This window comes from Patella vulgata, chromosome 3, assembly GCF_932274485.2.
Source record: "Patella vulgata chromosome 3, xgPatVulg1.2, whole genome shotgun sequence".
NCBI lineage: Eukaryota > Metazoa > Mollusca > Gastropoda > Patellidae > Patella > Patella vulgata.
Genome location: NC_065881.2, coordinates 69,830,464 through 69,845,445, shown reverse-complemented (window position 1 = coordinate 69,845,445; position 14,982 = coordinate 69,830,464). Strand labels below are relative to the sequence as shown.

The 14,982-nt window shown below is 35.9% G+C and overlaps 1 protein-coding gene across 1 annotated transcript in view; it reads right to left on the bottom strand.

The window, feature by feature from the left end:
* LOC126815827 (acetylcholine receptor subunit alpha-L1) overlaps positions 1 to 14,606 on the bottom strand; it is an 84,158-nt gene extending 69,552 nt beyond the window's left edge. The window contains exon 1 of the mRNA XM_050541800.1: positions 14,473 to 14,606. Coding sequence (XP_050397757.1) covers positions 14,473 to 14,533 — 61 coding nt within the window. The 5' untranslated portion in view covers positions 14,534 to 14,606. The remainder of the gene's footprint in view (positions 1 to 14,472) is intronic.
* Between the last annotated feature and the right edge of the window lie 376 nt (positions 14,607 to 14,982).

The following is a 14,982-nucleotide window of genomic DNA, read 5'->3' as shown; positions in this document are numbered from 1 at the left end:
AAAATTGATTTACTGTTGGAAATGTCACCATATATCATTTGATTATCGACTTTTAAATAATTTCTTCAATGAAAAACTAGATTGAGGTACGAAGTAGTTCTTCTTACACCCGGATGCTTCAGACGTTCACTATTTCTAATAATATGTTGCATGCGCATGTGCAGATCCTGAATTCTTTCCACTGTGCTAACTATATGGAATGGATGGTTGAAACAGATCATTTACAATACCCCCTTCAACCATTACTATTTTTCAGAGGGAGACGTGCTGTACTCTTTGGTAGATTTTTATCTAGAGGGAGACCTGCTGTACTCTTTGGTTGATTTTTATCTAGAGGGAGACCTGCTGTACTCTTTGGTTGATTTTTATCTAGAGAGACCTGATATACTTTTGGTAGATTTTTATCTAGAGGGAGACCTGTTATACTCTTTGAGAGATTTTTATCTACAGTTTGTTTTTGTTGATTGTAAAAGGCTCCTTGCAATTTCGATGGCAAATACAGTTTGCTCCATATTTACTGTGACGACAAGGCTTCAATTTATACTTCCTGTACTGGTATAACCCTCGTAATATCGTGCCACGGTCAATCCCATTTCATTTCACTTTAAACTCCTGGAATGTCCACAGATATTTTCCCATCTCACTTCGCCTCATTCATCCACTCACAAATCATTAATACTGAGCAAGACATGGCAGTGAATGTATATCAAAACCGTTTCATCGATTTTAGACTAAATTCTAATGCAAATTGTCACGCAAAACGAGAAACTTAATTACCTTCATGAATAAGTTTAGTAAGTATACCTATAAAGTCAAATAAATGTTATTTAGTCTGGTATTGTTCACAGGTATTGTTCCGTTCCAGCGTAGGTGTCTCTAAATGCAGGCGTGAAAGGTAATACGAGTATGTCGTATGCGTCATAAAAACCGAATATGCTTTTATGGTTCAGATAAATATGAGAAGATAAAAACGCGGACAGCGTAGGCCCGCTAGAAATTTAAAACGACAACCAGCCCTGAGTTACAATATAAAGACATTAAAAACATTAAATTTTTATAGACCACGGTTGTACTAAATAATAAATATCATACTTTTGGTCAACATAAACTGTTTTGCGCGTTTGATCTTTAGTCGTGTGTACTAATGTACTTTAAAAGAACCAAATCGAATCCAGTTTCTTTTATCGGGGTATATACCTTTAAAATAACCATATTGTCATTCCTGAAAATTGCAATCCCAGAAATGAAATGAAATGAAATGGGGGTTTAACGTCCTACTATTCTGCTCCTAAACTGGACTAATGAAGACGGGCATACGCCATACAGTAACTACAAGCACCACCATAGGTACACCTAGTATTAGTACAATTTTCTAAGATTGAAACAAAAAGTATCAAAGGTCATTAACGATTAACATAGCGTCGGTGAAGTGTCAAAAGGGTTTATCTCGGGAAATTAGTCAAATACACTTTTTTTGCTTTTTTTTTTTAAAATCTCCCAATTAATATGCACATTTCTGTCTAAGCTGTGTATCTCTACACCAATTAGAACTGTTCTGGTTTTCACGTGTCCAAATGTTGTATCTTGATTTGTGGATATTTTGAAATGCAAAAGGTTCTATTTCTTAATCTTTAGAAATTCTTAGATACACCCTTTTGACACTTCACCGACGATAAGCAAATATTTAATAGGTTGGGCAAAAAAATATCGTTCACTCTATCCGAGGTATAAATGTCAGTATTATAGTATTTTAATATTACAAAGTACTGGTGGCGTGAAATTAGTACTATACTATGTAACCTAGAATTAGTGCTACCAAACGTGGAATTCCCTGCTACAATTGTCAACTCCAGATCACTCTCTGCAATCTTAACTGATCCTGAGAACGTTTTAACTATTTAATATCACGTGGTACCTGATTTGCATAGTCCTTGGATAATGGGTCAGTTGGCTGAGGGTCTTTGGCTAAAAGTACGAGTTTCAAAAGCTTATGTATTGTAAGTCATTGCCGAAGTTGAAGTCTATGAGGAAAATGATCTTAATTCTACATTAATGTTCGATTAAAACGGCTGAGGAGCTGCATTACCATCATGTCATTGCATCGTGTCTTATCTGATAACTCCTTACCTCAAGATTTCTTAAGCGGTTTTGTTTGCTAATGAATCGTTTGGCATAAACAGTGGGTGTTTACTACAATATTCGAATATAAATACTGGTAGTTACCATTTCTTAAGAACTAAAACTACGTTCTAGTATGTCTGGTGACTCCATCCACCAAGAATGAAATTAATGTTTACGTCGAATTTCCATTAGTCGAATTTCGCGCCAAATTAGTGCTGCGTGACGGCTAAACCCCAGGAGTGAAAAACTTAGCTGACGCTAGTTTGTCAGGAAGCTTGACATAACTTTCGCACTAATCGGTTCTAAAGAAAATCAACTCAAAAGTTTACAAATACTAAGTGAATACGCCAATAATCTTTAAGTGGCATTTAGTGATTGGGGAACGACAAGATAACGACAAGAGAATACTTGTCGAAACGTCGTGCTTTTAGAATAAAACCAGTGATTGTTTCCCATAAAAATTGTGTTCTGTTATTGAATACGCCAAAGTAGCTGACATTCCTATGGCTAAGCAGTATTAGGTGTTCCGAAAGGTGTATGCCTAGTGTACGACACCCGCAACATAATGCGTGTTTGGGGTGGCCTATAAACAGAAACACTAGTGATGGCCGATGTCTACGTCCGTTTCATGTAGGATGTGTATATTCGGTGAAACATAATCGGGGCTAGTCTCCAATAAACCTCATTCTGGTAACTTAAATCCCTTGATGGCGACAATAGACTTAATCGCTATGAGAACTCAAAGAACAATGCCAGCATATTTTGATTGCTTAAATCCCAATAACGACAATATTCCCCATTATCATTACGAAGATCAGACTGGGTTATAGTTATAGTTCGGACTTACAGACTTCAAAACTATTTATACGGTCATATTATAATCCGCCATTATTTGTAAACATCGAGTTATCAAGAATAACGAATTGGGGTTTCGTAAGTGCCATTTAATATTGTCTTTGTATATTTAATCGACAGTGAACTTGGTTACTTTATTAACATGAGAACGATGCATTTTGTGCTTGTGCCAACAGTGTATTCGTAGCTTTGACCTTAATAAAGAGTTAATCAAATGTTTGGATAATGAAAGTATTTCAAAGGATTTCGCGGATATGTCTGTCACAGGTTTTATCTGCGGTAGACCGATCACAACATGTACACTACTGATCGCGCATTATAAAGTATAAATAACTTGAAACCAGAATAATTTATCTTCGATATCACCCTTTAATAAATATCTATTTCTTAGAAACAGAAAATACAATTACATAATATATCATATCTAGTTAAACAGAATAGGGGCCAGGGGTGATATTTCGTGAAATAAAATGAGGTTAAACGTCCTATTTTCTTTCTGCACCAACCGGGATAGGGAGGGGGTGGATGGCCGAATGGTTAGCACGTGCGTGCTGTATCATAAGGCCTGTCATTGAGTCAACTGGCGTGGTTTCGAATCCCCGGTTGTACGGCTAAAGACCCCTACGCGCAAGCGAATCATTGAAATCAAATTAAACCATATGTTAGTCCCGGAATGACCTAGTTTGTGTCGAGTGGACGTTAAACCCCATTTCTCTCTCTCTCTTTCTCCAACTGGGATAATGAAGGCGGGTACACGTCATGTATCGACGCTTTGTGCACGAGACCCCACTGATATCTGGACAGTTGTTACGTTTAAGGGTGTCGCTCGCCCATTCAAACGTCTGGGAATCACCATATAGGGGTATTTATAGAACTGGTATAGAACATAAATCCTTTCACTCGTTCGCATAGACGTAAATCGATGTGCATGTATCGGGACGCTCTCAAGGAAAACAACTTCAAACATTATCATTATAATGTATGCGGGTGCTCTCAAGGAAAATAACTTCAAATCCGGGCGCTCTCAAGGAAAATAACTTCAAACATTATCATTATAATGTATCCAGGCGCTCTCAGGAAAATAACTTCAAACATTATAATTATAATGTATCGGGGCGCTTTGAAGGAAAATAACTTCAAACATTGTCATTATAATTTAGCACTGAAATAAAAGCCAACCATTTTTTTTTCACAATTCTACCATTAACTAATTTCATAGTTCAAATTTTTACAGTTTGTTATTAAGGAATGTGAATAACAGCATCTTAGTGATGAGAGAAATAACATTTTCATTACGGCAGTCTAGAACCTACCAATCAATATAAAGCATGTGCATGGAATGAGGAATTAACTAGGGTTAATTGAACATACATAATGTATAGCGGACGAATACCCTTAATTAATCTTATTACCATTTATATCGATAAGACTTCATTCAACATTCCGTTTATCGTAAAATGTTATGAATATACTTGAATCTAGTGTTAATATTGCCTAATATTCACGGAATAAAATATACACGCCTACACGATGATGTTGACAAATTTACCTGAAAACACTACAAGATCGATGTTATAATAGTAAGTGCAAGGGGGTCATGCCAAACACAAACACTAACATGAGTCATGATCGGCTATAAGTACTCACGGTAACCTTATAATATCTATTAATTGATTTATTTCATTTCCGTTTCTTATCAACAGCTCATAGCGATAATATTTCGTTATGCCCAGTTTTTTAGTGAGCACAAAGATATCAATTTTAAATGATCGGCTCGGTCATGGCTCATGGCTCTTTAAAGTAGCATCGTTTTATGGCTTGGCTGAATTTCAATCTGGTTAAATGAAATGAAATGGTGTTTAACGTCCTACTGTTCTGACCTGACTAGACTAATGAAGGTGGGCAAAGGGTTCTTTTGCACGCACGCCAATGTGTACGCGGGACCTCAGTTTTTCGTCCCATTCGAACGACTATAAATACGTTTTCATAAGATTAGAACCACTGTTGTTGAATCTTGTTCTTAGGGATATAGGTTACTCAATAATGTCCACAATTTTATGTCTATCGGTTTTCAGAAATGGCACTTTTTTGTTCGGGTCATACCATTGTAAAACATCTGACAATCTTATACTAATATATGAGATAATATGAAAAGTAAAGTAAAGATCTGAAGTTTAACGTATCTTAAACACAATATAACGGTCATTTTGTGACTAACATAGATTACTTTTTTCTATAATAACGCTCCAAGCTCTACGATAGGGCACTTTGGCCGAATAGCGGTGTTTCCGTCCATAACCTTTGTCGAATTTCCACTTCAAGGGTGCTTGTATGTGCCACCAACCGGGCACAGATTGATATCGATTTTAGTCCTATTCGATAGACTAAGCAACAATTTATTTGTTAGTCCCATGTTGGCATTCAAACACAGGACATTCTAATCGAGAGAGTCCAGTTCCTTTAACACTTGCCTACCTCCCCACCCCGACCAGAGATAAAATGGAATTGTTGATTAGACCATTCAAAACAGTATTATATATATTATTAAAATCAATTATTTTTATTTACAATGCTCTCATTCAATATTTATATCAGATTTGTTGAATCTTTATGACATTATCATCTTTAATTAAAGTACCTATCTTTATTAAAGAAAACAAAAGAAATCTTTGGGGATTTTTTTTCATCAAAAGTAATACAATTCGATTCTTATCTGATTTCATTGTATTTCATCGAGTCACGTAAAGCATTGATATTTTTTCCGATCTTTATTTTACTATTTACAGCAGTTATAAATTAATGGCAGAAACAAAGCTAATGATCAAGAGGAAACTTTATTCGTGTGTTTAATTTTATCTCTCTAGTATTTTTTTTCGAGCTTTGGGTGGTGGTGGAGGGAGGGGGGCGAATGGTTAGCACGTGCGCGCTGTATCATAAGGTCTGACATTGAGTCAACTGACGTTGTTTCGATTTCCCGGTTGTACTTGACAAGGAGTAGGGTTGCCTGTCCAATCTCTTGGGGTTTCTCCGGGTCCTCCGGTTTCCTCCAATTGCTAAAGAAACCTACGCGCAAGCGAATTATTGAAATGAAATTGAACCATGTGTTGGTCCCGAAATGACATAGTTTGTGTCGAGTGGACGTTAACACCCCCCTCTCTCTCTCTCTCCCTCTCTCTCTCTCTCTCTCTCTTAGAGATTTATTTTATCTACTGCACTATTACCAGTGTGTAAAGCACTCAATTAAATACTAAAGCTGATGATCATGTAGATACGTTTGGATTGGATTTCAAGTATGAAATACGAGAAGATTTTCTTCATATTCTTTTATATAGCCTCAACACGCTCTTAAAACAGTTTTACCGTTTGTCATAATTTGTAAGATTATAAAACTATTCTTCCAGTCTTGTTGTTCTTCCACCGAGGGTGATATCTCAGACAAGTTGTCATATTTTCATTTTTATTATCCTAGCGCACGCGCAGAGATCTTTTCTGTGGGAGGAAACCGTTGTACCCGAAGTTGAACCAGACCCACCAGTGATCGAAATGACGACCGCAAGCGAGAGGTGACCGGCCTGCCACAACCTGAAGTGCGACCCTCTGTACCTCTACCTTCCAGTCTTAAATACGAGTGGAGGTAATAACAACCAGTCTCAAAGACTCTCAAAATTATCACGCGAATCTACCAGATTACCATACTTGCCAAGCTAACAAAGCTGCATGTCTCTTATACTTGTCAAACGGATAACCTAATAAAATAGTTTACCAGTCTCTACCAAGCTAGAAAAAAACAGTCGTACAGTCTACCTATGCCCTATACTTTCCATGACTAATAAAAATAATCTTACAATAACCGATAACTGCCAAGCTAATAAACCAATCCGTATCAAGCTAACAAAACCAATTGTACAGTACGCCGTTCTTGCCAAGCTAATAGTCTACCATTCACCTTGCCAAGCTAATAAAACCAATTGTACATTACACCGTTCTTGCCAAGCTACTAGTCTACCATTCACCTTACCAAGCTACTAAAACCAATCGTACAGTACCACATACCACAAACTAATGACTACAGTATCTCCCAATTGTCAAATAATTGTCTATTCCACCACCCCACTCTTCTAGTAAACTAATAAAGCCAGTCTACCAGTCACTCGTAATTTTGAAGCTAATAAAACCAGTCTCACGCTCATGCCAAGCTAATAAACCCTGTCTTCTGATACCCCATCCTTAAAAAGCTTATAAAGAAACCTTCCAATAACTTACATATTTAGCCATAAAAAAACAGTTTTCTATTCTATCATACTTATTAAAACATAGATATGACGTCACCCTTTGATGTTTTTAACCAGTATATAGGAGAATGTACGCTTTTCTTAACAATCGTCTATTATTAATAAAACTGTCCATTATGTATTGAAAATAATGGACAGGTTTACCAATAATAGACACCTATCTGAAAAATGAACATGTATTTTGGGATAATTTATTCTCTGAACGAATTCAGTACATGAAATTACTTTAAAACCTCATAGTTACCAAAATGTCACATGACCGAATGTTGATTTCACGAGTTTGTCTACATAAAGAATTCCACTTAAATCCGTCTGTTATATGTCACTTGTCCGTTTAATAGTACGTTCGGCACTAGATCGATATCGTACGTTTTTATACGCCCACATTTTCACACCTTCTTTGTGGACACTCTACAAGTCATAAATTGAAATATAGGTATATATCCCAAAGATCTCGGTTTCTTTCGATATTGGCTTGTATGGAACGTAAATTGTACACACTAGAGGTCACAATTTTTAGCCCTTTTGATGAAAGTAAACATGTGTGTTTATACCCCAAAGATCTCGATTCCTTGCGATATTGACGCATATCGGACCGTAACTTCCTGGATTATGACCCCTGATTGAACAAAAAAACGTGTTTTGAGCCTGTGGAACCTATACAGGTCACAATTTTTTATCCGATTTTAACAAATCGTTCACCGTTACACCATAATGACAGTTGAGTTCGAATTTCCTGAATTGGTTTGTGCCTTTGATCCTATGTCCTGTCACTTATATCAGAGTATATATTAAATTTCAAATCAAAATTTGGACGGCTAGTACTCTCCATACCCCCCACAGTACTAAGAATATTATTAATATCTAAATCATTTTCATAAGCAGCCTTTCTATCACACTTTGACGGCTATTATCCCCCATATCAAGAACATCATAATTTTTACGGCTATTATCTTCCATATTGAGTACATTACCAAATGTAATCCGTATCCAAATGCTTATTAGTTATTACGTATATTCTCATTATTAATATTTGTTTTCGACTGTGTTATAAACATGTCGTCTCCATGTCCTATATTTTGGACTGTCTGTGTATGCTTGCATTGAATGACTGGAGTGTTTTGTCACATGCATTCATGAGAATGTGCATGTTGTTTTAAGAACATATCCATTATTTTGTGTCTTGTTCTTTTAGAAAACTATCATTTACATGTATCTCTATGGTGTCATGTTTTAAGTTTGATAATAGCCTCAGACTGTCCATTATGTAAATAGAAAGAACAACTGAGGGGCGTTAGTTTTTCTTTCTATTTACATAATGGACAGTCTTCGGCCATTATCCATCACTTATTATTCGGAGCATAATCCACTTTTCTAGCCTTTGTGACAGCTACTGTCATGGTTTACAGCCCGAGGGAGGATATCAGAATGAATTATAAGGCTCATTTTTTGTTTAAAGACTTTACATATACATTCCACGCATGTCATACCGGATATTATATAAATCGAATCATTTAATTTTCTAAAAGATACACGCACCTCTGACGTTCTACGATTTCATTATTCAATAAATCTACCCAGCATCGACATTTTTAGATTTTAATAAGTATTGTTTTACAAACAAGATTCCAATATTCAGGTGATATTAAGGTCTGGAAAGAATATCAGCCATTATGGTAACTGGCTGCAAGCGTATACAGGGATGACACTAAGTCTCGGTGAATAAGGAGCTGGCCCATTAACCCAATGAGGAGGAGCGTCTAGTCTTTAGGATGGCACAAAAACAGGCACATGCCATCGAAATATTACAGTGGTTTGTTAGAGTAAAGATGGGGACCATACAACCATCTGTGCTCGACATCCCTAACATCATCTATGAGAAATGCTGCCTTATGGAAGTCCACATAACCCAACGCCAAACGGTTAAGAACATCTATATATATTTTTAAAAAATGATCCCCGAAAAAATGCTTTTCTTAAACTAAGAAGAATTTTCGCATAAAAATATCAAATATGTGGAGATGCTAAAAAAATAATTGTAAATCTTCTTAAGAAAATTCCATATACTATTGACATGCTTCAGGCAATCTAGTTTCGAACAGTTGAGACAGATAACAAATCATTATTTTCTTGTGTATTGTTATATTTTAATGAATAACAAATAATATTTAATATACTATCGCCATCTTTATTCGAGTTGTTTTTAGTTGGCCTATAGCCTATTTTCTTTTTAAAGCGTCAAACAGGCAAATCGTTGTAAAGGTTTGATACACCCTCTGTGCATACATAGTGCAATTCAGCTACTTTGACGATATAATAATTTTCGCTCATTTTTTTTTAAAGTTTTGGTGGTTGTTTTAGTATCTTTGAGCTCATAGTACTGTTTCATTGTTGAACCTATAGTACACCTTTAGAATCTTAGAGATTATCGAGTAATGTTTATAGTATCTTTGATGAACTCTGTATTTAAAAGTAAATCTCAATTACTTTCCTTTTTATCATAGGAGAAGTCAGGAAATAGAAATTTACTCAAACTATAAACAGTAAGTTATTTCAATCTATGAGATGAAACGGACAATTAATGTTATAGTGTCAATAGCCTAGAATAATTATATCTACCACAAATTTTCTTATAAAAAGCAATGTTATCGGTTGTTTGATATAGGTTTAAGCCTGAGGGAAACAGGCATTAGGTTGTCTATGTGAACTTTCCGACTTAGGATATTTCGGCCTAGGCCGTTTAAGCCAGTAGACATTTCGGCCTAGGACGTTACGGCTATATATTTGTCGCAGTAATAAACAAACAAAAAAACACAGAAAAAATCTGTAGGAGAAAACAAACAAATACATCTGTCCGAAACGAACTCTTTCTTTTAAAACAAAAGTGACCGAAAAGTCCTAGGATGAGATGTCCTAGACCGAAATGTCCTAGTCTGAAATGCTCACTGGCCGAAAGGTCGTACATTCGAACATTCCACAAGACAGCATTTCTCTCATAGATGATGTTAGTGTCGAGCACGAATAGTTGTATGGACACCTTTACACAAATTCAAATCAGTGCTATTGTAACATGGTTACAATGAAATGAAATGGGGTTTAACGTCCTACTGTTTTGCTCCGAACTGGGCTAATGAAGACGGGCATACGCTATACAGTGTGCTAGGAGGGACATTTGCCTACTCTTATATCGAATTCCATCTGTCAAGGGATCTTTTACGTGCACGTCAATGTGTACGGGCCTTCGGTTTTTCGTCTCATCCGAATGACTAGCCAGCTGTCCTTGCCAGGCCCTCCGTCCTGCATCGCTGACAAGGGGAACCAAACATGGTTACAATAAACAAGTGTTGGTTATTAGAATCATATACAGTATTTTACCACTTAATAGTAAAGGGTGTTGATCTGCTTTTGAACCTGTGACGCCAGGAACTCGCCGTAGTAGACCGTTTCATTGGCTAATTCGTTACATCAACCAGAACGCGGTTTACATAACAACTCTTCTAGCCTTGTACGTAATTTTATGTGGTGAGAGAGAGAGAGAGAGAGAGAGAGAGAGAGACTAACATGTGGCTCAATTTTATTTCAATAATTCGCATGCGTATAGGGGTCTTTAGCAGTGGGAGGAAACCGGAAGACCCGGAAAACAACCACGAGGCTGGACAGGCGACCATACTCCTTGTCACGTACAACCGGGAATGTGGTAAACGGACATCATGGCAAAAATATGTCCGTGCAAAATGTCCTTTATAGTAAACTGCAATGAAACTGCATGGCGAATGTCCGTCTGCATTAGCCCAGCTGATACCAAAAGTAAAACAAACCCATTTCATTTTGGACACATATTGGTAAAGTACGAAAAGAATATCGATGCGTTCACAAAAGGTCATGTTCAATAAAATTCTTATACGAAGACTTTACTAGTTTTATCTAATTCGGTAAAAAAAAAACGTCTTCTTCTTAAAATTTAACCGAAAAAATTGGCTTGTATACATGAACCTATAAATTACTATAATTTGTTGAACAAAAACAAACTTATAATGACCATTCTAGGGTATTGGGCTGGGTAAAATATCGCTATAAATCGATAGTATCGATTGGACGGCACAGAAAAGCACCATCGATAGCGGTGGGTTACTATCGATTATCGCTCTTCGTCTATTTTTCTTGCGTCTGAAATGTCAATGTTTTCTTTCAGTTAAACTTAAACATAATACACCGCTCACTTTAATTACTATCAAGTATCAATGTAACACATAACAAAATTGTGACTGCTTATTGAACAGCCGTTTTCATAAATTCACTCTCATTGAAACGTTACTTTAGTTTTGAAGAAATTATTGTTGAATATCGCTAAATCGGAGATACCCGGATGTGTAAATAAAGTTAGAGTTATTTCCCTTTGTAAGCTTCAGAATTCGTCTGCCATATTGATATTTTCGCGCGCACGTACGCAATGTTTTGAATCGGAACAAGTTCATTTTGGTCCCTTAACATAATTATTTACGATATTTCTTCAGTCGGAACCACGGCTGCATTATTTTAATAATAAACAACATCAATTTACGTATATATACGTAATATAACAAGTTTTATTAATGTTTTCCAAATAAATCTCCTTAGACAGGAGCAAACGATCTTTCGCAACTTCGTATGGTTTTGAACTTTGAACTTACACTGTATCCAGTCTTGATGACGACCGTGAAAATAAGTTTGTTTTCGATACTATCGATTATCGACCGACAATTCATTGCCGATTATCGATAGTAAAAATCACTATCGATACCCAGCCCTAATTGGAATGCGAATAATAAGGTATATTTATATATTATATTAGAGTAATTAGTGAATGAATAATGCAGTGTGTATATCTATTGATATTTACAAACTGTAGTATAATTATTAACAGGTAATTGGTATAGATTTGTATCCAATGTAGTTAACATTAGTTTTCGTCATATTCTTCTTATCTTTCATTTAATTTTAAATTGGATTTTGTGAAGAAAATAATCTAAATCCAAAACTTCCAACTTAAAACCAGTAGTTATCTCTCTAGAAATTTTTAAAGTTGAAATGTTAGCAAGGAAGGAATTATGGTAGGGATAAAAAAAATGGCTTTGAAAGAAGAGTTAGACAATAAAAAAATATTGTTTGATCTCGGCATGTTATCTAGACTACATTTTGGCTATTGAAAGACATTATTGACTCGAAAGTTAATAATAATCATTGAAAACGGGATCAGAAATCGATTATTGAACCATGTGAAATAAAAATGTCCGTACTCGACATTAACAGGCATTCTTTAACTCCACTGGAATAATTTTCCATTTTCCATTTATTAAAAACCTGACCAGTTGTTCTCGTATTTAGTTCCAGCCCCCGTATAGTATAGAGACTGATTATTAGACAGAGATTGTCCCTATATTAATATTCCCCTGTGATCATCATGAAGTAGTATTTGTCCAATTTACAAACTAGCAAAGTGTTGTTCACGAGTTAGATGGAATTTTGTTGGGTTTTTTTTTTTTAATCATTACAGAACCATTCCACGTTCCACAGAACATGTGATTTTTAAAGATTTATTATTTCCCTAAGACGACCTGTTGCCATTTATATTGAATCATATAAAACGAGTGGGTTGGATGGCCGAATGATTAGCACGTGCGCGCTGTATCATGTGGTCTGTCATTGAGTCAACTGGCGTGGTTTCGATTCCCAGTTGTACGTGACAAGGAGTAGGGTCACCTGTCCAACCTCGTGGGTTTTCTCCGGCAGTTTCCTGCCACTGCTAAAGAACAATGTGTAAGTCCCGAAATGATCTAGTTTGTGTCGAGTTGCCGTTAAACCCCATCTCTCTCTCTCTCTCTCTCTCTCTCTCTCTCTCTCTCTCTCTCTTTATATATAAAACGGGGGTTTATTGTAAATCCTTGATAAAATCTGAAATCAGAATTTCAATCCAGCCGATAGAAAGCTCCTCAGAGACGTCATATTTAAATAATAAAGCATGATATTTAAGAAGTAAATTGAAGGACGGCCACTTTGTCTGACTGGTTCGGGGTTGTGTTTATGACAAAGCTAGTGAACAACGATATCAAAGTGCTCATTCAAGTGTTTTAGTATTGTCTTAAATCACTCTTTGAGTTCCAATTGGTCTGGAATTCTTTATGAACTAAACTGATCCAGCAATTTCTTATTGATTATTACCTATTATATGAGAAAAGATTGAATAATGCATTTCGTTATGAAGCTTTTTACACTAAAAGTCTTTTTTTTCAGTCTGGGGTTAAAATGAATAATTATAGAAAATGGAAAAAGTAAGAGTTATGAATAACAATGAAAAAGATTTCTCACTGGGTTTAGTTAAACGACTTGACCAGTTCACATTTCTGCTTGGAATCATTTTGCTGTAAGTTTTTAGGCATTTACCTATTTCAGATAAAAGAATTCTTAATTTAGAAATTGCGAAAAATCTGATCATTTATTTCTTCCCAATGTTCCCCAGAAAGATGTAATTTAAAGGGATTACTGTATACCCCTTTAGCACTTACACCGCCCGAACCGCCTCTACTAGGGTTCTTTAGAATACCTTGAGCGGTTTGGTCCGATCTAAGAAACCGCAGTTTAGGACTGTTTCGGTCTGTTCAGGGATGTACCGGTATTAATATAACGCTTGTCTCTAATTGTTTTCAAGAAACCGGGGTAGTCAATATTAACATGTGCCAATTGGTACAAAAGGCATATATCACAGGCGACTGTTACTTTATTGGAACTATAGATAAGTCGGTGGAGTGGGGGGGGGGGGGGTACGTCGTTTACACCGGACGTAGAAATACAAACAAGCTACCTGCAGAATTGGCGCCTTTTACGCCCTCCTGTACCATTTTATGTACCCATTTACACTAAATAGGAATTGTTTTTATCCCAATCTACTTCCAACACATTAATTTATTTTTCTAAAAATCTTATTAACACTCATAACACCTGGCGTCACTTGATGCCCTAAAAAAGGAGCGACACTGTGTCATTCAAGGGTGAAAAGTACCTACATATACACCAGATGTAAAAAGGAGCAAATTATATACATTTGGTAAAAATAATGATGGTAAATAATAATAGGACTAATATTAGAAACTTTGATTTGAAAAATTACTGACAGGTCAACATGCTAGGCTCGGTACATATATAAAAAAAGTTATTAATTTCGACTTACCTTGTTTTAGGACAAGGACAATAAACAGAGCGGTGATAAAACTTTCAAGAAATCGGCACATTTTCTTTTGTAATAAGAGTTATCTTTTCCTTGTAGATATAGATCTGTACAATAACTATAAAACTATCAATAATCCATTTGTTTCAAATTAAAATCTGAAATATGAAATTAAGTTGTTTAATAGGCATTAAATCAAACATCGATACTAACGCATGAATTGGCTGATAAAAGTGCAATATATCTGTGAAGACATTAAGCATAACTTGTCTCGTGCATGATATTCACACCTACTTAGATTTAAGTGTCTGGAAGCATATAGAACTGCATGCACAGCAACAGTCGTCGCTTTAAAATGAAGCTTTCGTTGTAGCTATCCTCTGGGTATAGCCTGATAACCCCATGTTAATGGCGAAGGTCAGAGTCACCACCCCTGTTTAGTAACAGAAGTTTAAGTAAAATTTAAACTGATACGTAGCCGTATTCATTTTTCTTGTCACATTCTTTGTAAAT